Here is a 12078-nt window from a genome sequence, read left to right as displayed (position 1 = left end):
TTTCACAGTCTGCTCTGCTTTGTTTTTAGCTGATGAAGTTATGAGCGGTGGCTGAATGGATCCAGGACATAGCAGAAGGGATTTATTCCTCTTGGCACACCGCTTGTCGGCCTGAACTGCTGGATTTAGCTGGCTGACTCAGGGCAATTATAGAGCACTCTTTCCAGTTCAGCTCTTGCCTCCCACATCTTCATCACCCCAAGATTCAAAGGCAAGATGACTGACAAGGTAAAATAAACTGCCAAAAAAAGTCTACTAGCATTGTTAAAATGGAAAAGAAAAATCTCTTATGGTCAAGCAAATGGAAATCTGAGTCACCTCAGAGATGGACACCCATTAGAAAACAATGACAAAAGCCACCAATACTTAACTTGGAAACTCTGGGAAGTGCTGCTTAACCCTGACACCATTAGGCATGCGCTCACTATTCACAGAGCTTTTTAGCAATAGTGATGAACAATGTCCTGCCAAGTCCTGTCTTCTTCCTTTCCAAAGTGTGCCAACACTCATTTGGGAGATAAAGACTGAACATCACAAAGGATGAAAACTTCAAGAGAGACACAAGGTGAATCGGAAACTAAAACTACTCCCAAAACTAGTGATGAAGTAACTTTTGAAAATTCACCTTTGCTTTCCTGCATAACTGTTTCAACAAAAACCAGCTATGTAAAATTTCCTGTGATAACGAAATAAGATAAGTAGCCTTCAAAGAGTAAGTGGGGTTTTGATAGGGGGGAAGAAGAAGCTAAATATATGTAGTCCAACAGTATGGAAGGTTTTTGAAAAAGATGTTAAAAAGAAAGCTCTCTACTATTTTTATTAATCTTTCAACAGCAAAACATGTAATACTGCAAAAATGGGAGAAAACAGATTGCATAAAGAAAACTTGTTTTTCTGTGCAGTGTGGAGACCTGCCAATCCTCTGCTTTCCTGGCGAACCATGAATTCTGGCCATCAGTCTCCATTCTTCATACATATTCCTGGCACTGGTACATAAATGCTGAATTTTCCAAGATGGTATATGCATTTTAAGACTCATCTCAGCTTTCTAAAATTTCCCAGTAACTCAGTCTGCCTCCAAAGCGACTCAACCTGATCTAGTTTATTAACTTTTTTGGTTGGGCTTGTCACCAGGATATCCAAGCACACTTCTCACTCCAATTATCGCTGCAAATGCATGGATCCTTGTCATGATTTTAATTTGTTCAGGAGTGAAACTCCCACTATAGATATATTAAGGTACCATTAAACCATAGATATTCAACACTGTTCTACAAAAGGACTTAAATGAGTTGTTTAAGAAAAAGAATTCTAACCTAATCAACATATGTAGTCTGCCTGTATCAGTTGGAAGTCTGGGTTTTTGTTTTTTGTTGTTGTTTTTGTAGTACTGAGTAGTTGTTTGTTAGAGAAATAATAAAAATGGATATTAAAAGCCAATATTGCTCCTTGAAACCAACCTGATAACTACTAGGCTCACATGAGCAAGATTCAATTATTCTGAGACAAGATAAGTCTAGAAAACAACATGTGTTTTATACAGAAAAACATCACAATTCAATATGTTGATATTTATATCTGGAGTAGCAAAGGAGGAGGCATCATCACTGAGAATAAAATGAAGAAAATATTTTACAAGTCATTCCTCAGGCAAGGACACATGCTATTTGAACCGCTGAACTGAAAATAGACAGCCTTTCTTGTTAAATGTTGATAGAAAATCATTTGTCAGCAACAAGTGACAGATTGCAGGAGTCTGCAGCTCCTCTTAATGATTAGTTTCATGAAAAAATTAACAACTGTCACATACAAACAGCATAAGAATGTTTGCAAAACAAGTTATCTCTGAAAAATGGTCATATTTGTCTGGATAATCGCTCTACAGCCGTATGAAATATTCATCACCTTTCATCGCATTGCTAATACATGCTATTGCTCAATTTGCAGCAGTACTGGAAATATGTTTTCTACTATGAGTAAATGCTGTTATTGCTTCTGTTAGCTTCCCTTCCCTACCTGACTGCACACCAGAGATTTGATTTGTGAAAGCTTCAGTGGTGGGAAGGAGAAATCTGGAAGTAATGCAGTGCAGCATATAAGAGAATTTGAAATGCGATATTTGTGAGTTTAAATCTTAATTATGACAATTAGTGAAAGAGCTCTGATAATTTCTACTATTCACACACATAAATAGTATACAATAAATATATTACTTTTAATTGTTTCAAATGTGCAGAATCAAATTCTTTACTTTTTAAGGCACCCTCTCTCACCTTACATGCAGGCATACAGCTAACATACATTCAAATTAAGGAGGCACATGTGTACATGTGATGTTTAGAACCAAACTGCTAGTGGTCTCCATGCTTGGATGCTGGAAAAACATTCACTCTTACAATGACCCAAGATAGCCAGAAAGCTTATCTGGGTCACATGGTTTGTTTACATCAATACTAAAGAATTTCTGCTTCCAAAAGACTTTTCAGCCCAGTTACTCAGGAGGAGAAGCAATACTGTCATTTTTATTAGAACACCTTCATTTAGGTGATGTATCTAAAAGCTAATTCTCTGCTGAACGACAAAAAATAACTTAATTCAACAATAATAATTTAAAAAAAAAAAAACCAACAACAAACACCACATTGCACTAATCCAAACTAGAGAAACAAACTTATCTGCTGAACTTCAACACTGCAACTTTTGAATCAGTAGAGATGATAGCACAGTTTATTTACTGAGGCAATAAACACAGCTGGTCAGCTGTTGTATCAGTGCTCTGCTCACCTTGTGCGTTTTGCTGTAAGTGTACAGATAAGCCAGTCTGTAGAGGCTCTTGTAGTGCTGAGGAAAGCGGCTGAGACACAAGCAGAAGGAGGCAACACACTGCTCTGTCAGGAACTTCCGCTGCTCCTCGAGGTCTGCTGGAAGACCCTGAGGGAATTCAGATCCATCTCCACACGTTTCAGCTTTCTTCTTCCAGTCCCATTGCGAGGGTGGGGGGATTGCAGTTTTGGAGGGATTGCCAGAAGCAGGCTGAGGGTCCACCAGAACTTTCTGGCCAGCAGGCTCAACAGCGTGGTAAGATTCTGAGCTCTCCAGCAGCTCTTCTGATTTTCCTGTAACTGGAAAATTGAGAGAACTAAACATGACAATGAAAATGACAAAACAGCAAATGACATGTACAGAATAACTGACATGGGCTGCAACAAATGGCAATCCTTTTCTCCATGACTACGTAGACGTATTTAGCAAATGCTTTCTGAAAAAAATTATGACTATGCTTGATGTTTACCAAGTAAGATAACTGCGGGAATGGGGTGGCAGGGAAGCAAGTAAGACTTTAAATTCAATGAAATTTCATTGCAAATAAAGTAAAAAAGAACTGAAAATTAAAGCCATCCTGCCAAGTGAAATGTGTTATTCTCAACAATGTACCTAGAAGAACACAATTCCAGAATCCAATTTAGGCTCAGAACTATCAGCAGCAGCTAACCCAGCCTTGTAGATGTGCACCTGTTTTCTATTTAGTACATGTAAAACACACATAACGAGTAGAATAACATACAGCTAACATTTAAGTTTACTAAGCCTTAATAAACCTTGACATTGAATGGGATTTGGAGACGAGTTAGGAAGGTACTTTGCAGTTACAACATTTTTTCTAATAAATGTCAGTAGAGCAAGAATTCAACACAGTTTTCCTGACAGACAACTGAAAACAGTAACACAACTAACTCACTGCAAGCCTGAAGAATAGCCCTGGTTTTAGTCCATCACCCAGAGGTTACTGGATTTAGAGGTTGTGTAAATACCAGTAAAAAAACCCAACAAAACAGGAATTGGTGTATACTTGTTTTGATGCAAACATCACCACAGATTTCCCTGGCTTAGGTATGTGCTGAAGCATTCTTAAAAACAAGAGACCGGGCTGTCAAAGTTAATGAGCAAAAAGATGGCAGTGGGCACTTGCTCCTAGGGAAATCAGTGAAGTGAATCAGGGCTATCTATCCACATACCATGCTTTGTGGTTCTGTGAGACTGGAAGAAATTAAAGCATAGCCTGAACTATCAGAAGAGCCTTAAGACACAAAGTGCCTACAACCCAGAAAAGTGGGCATAATTAATACATTCATTTTGTTTCTCTTTCCCTAGTGAAGTGCACCCTCACCACTGCCATGTTCAACTGTACAAATAGTGGAGAGAGGGAAATTCCAGCTTCTGGACAAGGTCTAAAAAAATTCTGAAACAATTTTTCCAGTGGAATTCAGAAGACTTCATACAGAAGTTTTATTATATGTGGAAAAGTGTGGTAGAAAGCAATTCCACTCTCCAACAACATAAAATATCCAGTGGAATAAAACATTTAATTCCACTGCTGCTGCTTTTTTAAGAACTGAATATCAAGCAGTTGCTAGGTTAGAACAAAAAGTGCATCTATATTTGGGAAAGAAACTATTTTCATTGAGATTATTTTGAAATGAGTACTCAAATTACTTAGAGATTTGGAGCATTGAAGTAATAGTAATTAATACTCTAACAGAAGGCAAGCAGGTCACAGGGTTACCACCACCAAGAGTTTATCATGATTTTCTGATTTGTAAGGTTTAACAGGCATTACAAATTGGGATGATGGCCACATGAGCAAAGCATAGTTCAGCTTAAAATTATAACTAATATATTCAGCAATAATGCCTAGTTAAAATTCTCAGCCACAGTGCAGCATATTTCAGTGCTTCCGCGTGCCAGAAGAAACTTTTTAATGAGAAAATACTAGCTGACATTATCCATTAAGATGGGCTTACTCTTCTCCTCAGTAGATCCCAGGATCTCCTTGCTGGGCATCACGGCATCAGCACAGGCAGTAGTAATCCTCTTCTCTGTGTAAGACTTCCTCAGGCTGTCTTGAGAACTGGCAGGCTCATTAAACATATCCTGTGTGGAACTGGAGTCAGACAGCACTGCTGCAGTGCTATCCTGACTCCTCTCTGCAAAACAGATAAAGAAGGAATGAACTATTTCGTACTTATGGAGCTGCACGTTGGTAGCAGTAACGTAAAACTGCAGCCACTCTGCAAACATCTTCCCAGTACAATACAGGGTCCCTAACAACCACCAATTCTGTTGTCTAAAAGGTATTTATTTTCTTTCAACTTGTCTACTTCAACTCATTATTTTCATCTCACTTCTTTGCGTTAAGAAATGAAAATCCCAGTATTCTTTCACTTGGTATTATTTAACACTAATGTGATAGAGAGCTCATTGACCCATCAAATTTTATCCTAGAATATAATCCTGGAATTTGACTCAAAAGAAACAATGCTTAACAGTGACGAGCAGTTAGGTTGAGAACAAAATATTTCAGTTGCTGTATCACCCTCAAATATTTTGCAGCTTTACTGTGCAATTGCCTTGAGAAGCACCCAGTAGAATTTAGAGTCTGACACTGCGTCTGAATCTAGAGTCTACTGATAAAATAAAACTGAACAACAATAATAGTAAAAATTACTTGTGAAGGACAAAAAAGAACCCAACTTGGCACCATTAGAGAGGAAAAAAAGACTTACAGGAATGATCACTGATGCCACCTATCCTGCAGGTGTTAGATGATGTTCACCAAACATTCTGAAAGGTGGTTTGATATGGCAAACGACCCATCAAAGAGCTAAGTCTAAGACAGACAGGAAAGCTCTTAGACTTCTCTTTTGACTAAGGCAATAGACAGAAGAGTAGAAATGAATTTGCCTTGACAGAAATCACTGAGTGGAGTGGTGCACTGCGGTTGCTGACAATGTCATGGTCAGAACTAAGCTGCTAATCTAACAACAGACCACAAGACAATTAGCACAGGATCACAGCTGCAGGGGACAAAATTCACACTCAGGACAAACAGGCAAGAGAAAATCTTCCACATCCAAAACCAACCTGATACAACCCAAGTTCTTCTACATCAAGGGTTATCAGAGACAACCTTGCACAACTCATATGGGAAACGGCCGTTTTTCTGTAATATCGTGCCAGCATAATTCCATGTCCAAGCAAAATTGTAGGCAATTCTCTTTACATTTGTAGCCCCAAACATAAATTTCCAGTTTCTGCTTAAGGGAGAGCGATAGCTTAACAAAGAGACATGCTAGATATGTTGCCTAGGTATTTCCACTGCATTCTTATTCATTAAGTTCCTTGGTATGATCAAGAAAGAAAATTTAAAAAAGCAAAGGCCTTTCAGATGAGCTGATTTTTTAATTAAATTTCTCCTTTTCCATCCAAATCACTTATGTTCAAGAGAGCTATGGGCCATCTATGAATTTACATTATCAATATAAATCCCTCTGCAGACCTTCAGCTTTCAGGTCAGATTTTCCTTATTAGGATTCCAGCAGAACAAAACCACATTTGATACAATTCTTCAGCTTTTCACTAAAACACAAAGAAAACCTTCCCTTTCAATTAACTGATACTAATAAAACCGTATCTCGAAAAAGAATGGTGAAAGAGTATTTGTTTCTTAATTTGAAGCTTTATGGTTGGATAATGATGACAAGTTTTCTACAGAAGAGATATAATCGGGATGAATTGGAAAAGAATGATTCTGAGGAGAGGTCAGCCAAGCTTTCAGTGACTCACTTACAGAGCCTTAATAACATTCTGTGGTACCACTGAACTCCCAGCTGGCATCAGCAAAACATTTACAGTAGCTCCCTTGGTAATTTTTAAAGGAAGTTTCTGCATCTGTAGTAAAAAGGCTGAATTACTCATTAGGGAAGAAAAAAGAAAATTGCAAATTTCCAAATTTTGCCATAAGCTCGGAGGTCAGTTCTGATGTGTGGGTTATGACAGATGAAGCATTAGAATGTAATTCAAGAACTGCTAGAGCAGTAACAGATCACTAGGAGATTACACTAACCTCTCTGCATGAGAAGATGGACTATAATTCATATGATATATGATGTGATATTTCAAATATATGTACTGCAGGGAAGTTTTTCTCTAGAGGGAGTAACTAGGGGAGGATTGCCAAACACACAGAATTGCTCTCCTTAGTCACTGAGTGCAGCAGAAAAGGCAGTAGCTTTTAACTGCAGCAAGAAAGTTCCATGCTTTTTCTGAATCTCAAGTTTAACTGCTACTTACAGTTAAAAAAAGAGCATACAGAAGCAACAGAATTGCTGCAGGTTTTCAAGCACAGGTGGACAAAGAGCCATGGTTTGTCAGGTAATCATAGATGGGCTTTTATACAGTTTAAAAACAAAACAAAAGCTTTTATGGTAACCTCAGTGCCACAGTTCGTAATGCAGAACTCACTGCAGTGGCACAGAGTAGCATTGGAATAATAGCAATAATAAAAAAGTACTTTTCCTATAACAGTGCTCTTCTGCCTGGCTCAGAAATACAGGTGCTGTGTGTCCCTCAGATTATACGTATATTTACATTCATTGCTAAAAGCTGACTGTAGCTAAGAGAGATATTCACTAGTGTTATTCAACCTACGAGCCAAAGACCACTGCAGTGAAAGAATTACAGCACCACCTAGGCAGGATAAGACCCTTAAGATTACCAAGTCTAACATCAATCTGTGAGACATGAGAAGTAGTTGCTAATTCCCAGCTGTTGATATTTGTCCATTTGGAAGACAGCCATTAAGAAGAACATCGTAACTTTTTAATAATTATTGCTGTTATTAAGGAAAATTTAATGCAACTGCTGAAGTAAACCACCTGAAGAGGCAGACATGCACTTCTAATGACAAAGCTCTTACTGCTAAGTATGCCAGCTAGGTAAAATCAGCTCATGGTACAAACTGACATAATTTATTCTCAGGGGAGCTGAAGTACAGCTTTACCATGCCAATATAAATAAGGTACCCCATCTTGCCAATTAATTACTATGCAGCTTTGTAATTGTGTTGCCTGTCCTCCATTCCTTGAAACTTCTTTGAAATGAGAAGAGGCAGGGAGAGGACCTCTGAAGCATGTGGGGGAAGGCTTAGAAAGCCAATGGGGTGTAACTGACTTCTTCTGAATAATGTCTTACACATACTCAGCTATAACAAGAAGGAACCTGGAAACGTCAGAAACATTCAGCTACTCATCAAAAAATCAGAAACAAGTGGCAGAGAAAGGTTTTTTTTGAAAAGCTATGTAGGAGGGCTGTTCCAAAAGTAATGCCTCCTATTTTATGATGTTGGCTCACACAGTCAGAGGTGGACACTGGTGGTACAGCAGTAGAGGTTGAGCCTTCCCACCAATATCCCATTCCACTGCTGTGTGGCAGACGGCAGCAGAGGGGCAGTCTGATAGAATGGTGTCTCACATGGAAGCACGAATGAAGCAAAGGTATGAAATGAAATTCCTCCATGAGGAAAAACTGGCCCCTATTGACAAGCATTGACACTTGTGAACATTTATGGAGAGCCAGCAGTGGATGTGAGGGGTGGGTGGTACATTTCAGCTGTGCAGATTTTTACAAGCACGGCACGCAGGCTCTTCATCATCACTGGCAAAAATGCAGAGCTAACAGTGGTAACTATGCTGAAAAAAATGTTTTGTAGCTGAAAATTTGCTCTATCAGACAGTGTTATTGTACTCTTCGTATCTCTTATAATTTTCATGGAAATCAACAGGAGGCATTACTTTGGAGTGATCTATATATATAAGCTCAGTTTAAAGTAAAGAAAGTTTCTGCCACACAGCAAATGAATAAATGACTATGTATTAAATATATATATATATATAAATAGGTATACATACTCTCATGCAAAAATAAAGTGGATTCTTCCAAGGCTGTAGACCTATAAATTCTCTCTCCCTGCCCACCTGACACCACAGCCCCCTCCTTCTTCTGTGTATGTATGAGCATTTTTCTCTATTGCTCTGTGGTCAGAAACATGATGCATCAGACCATTCTCATTCTTGAAACAGTTTCTACCATAACAGGAGACAACATCCAACTCTGCAAAGCCATTTGCACGCTACTGAAAGCAAAAGAATTGCAAAGATTTGCATAGGAGCAGGTTAATTTCTTGAGGACAACAAATCCCCTGAACATACAAAGGGAGTTCTCTTATAAAATGAATCAGATGAAAGTCACTGTACACTGACCACTGAATGTGTTTTGGTAACTTGCAGTCCTATATTACTGTTTTCAAATGTTTGCAATGCAGCAAAACCTCATCAGTGTTCTGTTCATTTGGTCAAATTCTTTGACAGTGCTGCACTAATCAGCATGAGGTTAAATTGGGGAAAAAGTAAAAATGGAGCATACTGCAATAAACTGGATCTGATTCATTATTCATGGAGTCCAGTGTGCAGTCCCCATGAACATCCAGTACCATGTACCAGAATAGGATATGCACTGCAGACCTGAAGCTTTCATTTCAAACTGTGGGAGAGATGGAATTTTCAAGAGTTAGATTTTAATGTTCCAAAGTGCAATGTGGACGTTCTTTTTATGCACAGAAATATCCCCTCCATCTTTGAAACTTATTCACTTTAACATGAGAGACAGCCTATGTGCAGGAAGTTTCTTAGAGATCACCTTCGTCTCATCAGGATGCTGATGCCCCTCATACAAGAAACTGCATCTTCATAACATTTGCAGAATTACAGGACCAACATACTATGAAGGGAGACTTCTCCCACAGCATGAAGCAAGTAGCCTTTCCCAGTGAGGTTATCATGCAGGATTTGCCAATTACTTAAAGCAAGCCGTGACAGGTAAAAGCAGGAAGAGAATGCCTGGGGAACAGAGATTTGTAAAAAGGTTAGAGGCAGCACGGGCAATATTGGTTGCAAAAGCAATCAGGCAAAGACAAACACAAAAAGGATGATTACATCTAACTACACACAACATACTACATGACATGGATGGAGACTTAAACAATAAGACAATTTTAACACTGCAGTAGCAATGAGTACTGAATACATCGTCTGCATACCACAATAATTTGTAATTGAATATCAACACCACAACAGCATATTACAGCAAAAAAAAGACCACACAACAATCTCTAGCCTACGCTTGGAAACTTGCTTTCTCTGATTATTATTCTTATTATTTTTGCTTTGCTTTGCTTTCCTAACCAATTTTTATGATTAGCTCCCAATTTAGCAAAACTGATTGAAGGCTGTAGTGTGACTGGTTTTTAATGACTGCACAAATCCAGGTGATATAAGTATATCTATGAGCTTGTCTGTTCTGGTATATAATGCTGGCCATGTAGCTGTGTGAACGTGGGGATACCCCAGGCAATGAGAGCCTCGGCCCCCACTGTGTTCCTGATTCTTCTTGTTCCCCAGTTTGCTCTTGGAAAATTAAAAAAAAATAATAAAATTAAGTCTCAGGCTTCTAGTATCAAATGCAAGTATTCATTTTGGAGAGTTATAAAACAGCAACAGGCAGGGGTGACAACAGAAAAGACAGGATTAACAGCAGGAAGGAAAGAGAGTTCCTGAATGGAAAGACAGGAGAAGAGAAAGGAGGCTGCCTACTTTGCACACACAACAGCAGCTGGTCAGCCACTAAATACAAGCTGCAAATGGACAATACTTGTCTCCTTGAGGAGGATCTCTACTAGGAGCTGCCATGAGAAAAACAAAGTTCAGTTACTTCACAGGCTGTACTTACTTGTTCCTTTGTGGATAAGAATCTGTACAATGCTCTCATTCTGTTTGTCACATACGATCAACAGTATTGATACAAGAGATATTTACTTTTGCAAAAGTAAATAAGAGTATTGTAAAGCCTCAAAAAGAATACATATCTAGGCTGACTTCAGGTCAAACTATCCAGCCCGTGAACAGCAATATAGGCACTTTCAATTACTGTCAGAATGGTTAAGAAAAAAGTCTAAAGAGTAGTCAAATGATGGATAGTTTCTTGCTATTTTTAGGAACAGTACAATGGAAATACAGGCACCAGTTTTTTTCAGTGATGTGATTATATGTAAGCTGTCAAAAGCATTTTACTTCAGAAGTATGTATTTTAATGTAAGTAAAATGCAAATGAATGCAGAGAAGCACAATATATGTAACAATATAAAAGCAGGAGGCTTCCAAGCACCGCTCAGCCCGTTAGCTCTCCTTCCGTCTGCAGCAGCCCCAAGGCAATTATTTCAGTTTCCTGGAGCCCTTCAATGTGCTGTATCCAGAGTTTAGTTTTGCCAGCAACTTACAAAACACAATGAATGATGCAGTACTTCCCAATTCTACTTGTCATGAATGCACACTGCCTTCCTAAAGATCCCCTTAACTGCTTCTTTCAGTAGCTGACATTTTGAATTGCTGTGATAGCAGCAAAGCTAAGTCCTAACAGCCCCAAGAACTGCTGTGCTAACAGGTGCAGATGTTCCTTAGCTTGCACCTTCAGGCTTTGCTAAGCAGCCAGCTTTGCCCCCATTGGGCAGTCAGTCTGCCAAAAGTCGTAATACCTCACTGTGAGCAAATGTACTGACAAGTATAGGAAAATTCATCTAACTTATCTGTCTCCTGGGGACACTTCAAGTCTGCAGCACCTGAGCAGATGCAGTCTCCTTAGTCAGAACTGCTGCTTATAGGGAATATGGTTTAGAAAATACTGAAATATTTACTTCCTTCTGCTTTTGCTATTTCAAAAAGAAGCTAACTGACATAAAAGTCTGACCAGTACACCAACATATCACGTATGATATCAAAAGAGTCTGATTAATTAATCCAGGTTTAAATGTAAGCATGCATAAAATGAATATTTCGATATTCAATTCAGTGAAAGAAATGAAGGAAGTTCTGTCAGTTTCACCAAGAATTATCTGTTGGGGAAAAGAAATAAATTCATCTTGCAGAGTTTCCAGGTCCATGAACATTTGTTTCAAAACAATGCCAATGTAAGGTGTTTACAAATGACCGTTCTTCAGAAACTGACAGCAGGAGGCACCCCACCCTCCACAAATAAATTCCTATCAAGCAGAACACCTCTCCAGGACCCTACCACATTCTATCCACACTATGCTGTACACTTTAGATATTTTACTCCTTCTTGAATGCTGATATTCATAGATCCAGATGGATATACAAATGACCAGAAGAATAGAATGAGAATAAAATT

The 12078-nt window shown here is 38.7% G+C and overlaps 1 protein-coding gene across 5 annotated transcripts in view; it reads right to left on the bottom strand.

Annotated features, from left to right (window-relative positions):
• The window catches only part of CABIN1 (calcineurin binding protein 1), a 93672-nt gene that overhangs the window by 58717 nt on the left and 22877 nt on the right, over positions 1-12078 (bottom strand). For all 5 annotated transcript variants that reach the window (XM_085238168.1, XM_085238163.1, XM_085238165.1 and 2 more), the window contains exons 28-29: positions 4803-4985; positions 2785-3122 (exon numbers count right to left, since the gene is read on the bottom strand). In XM_085238168.1, coding sequence (XP_085094294.1) covers positions 2785-3122; positions 4803-4985 — 521 coding nt within the window. The remainder of the gene's footprint in view (positions 1-2784; positions 3123-4802; positions 4986-12078) is intronic.

Source organism: Meleagris gallopavo, chromosome 17 (assembly GCF_905368555.1).
Source record: "Meleagris gallopavo chromosome 17, MGAL_WU_HG_1.1, whole genome shotgun sequence".
Lineage (NCBI taxonomy): Eukaryota > Metazoa > Chordata > Aves > Galliformes > Phasianidae > Meleagris > Meleagris gallopavo.
This window is presented reverse-complemented; position numbering and strand designations above follow the sequence as displayed.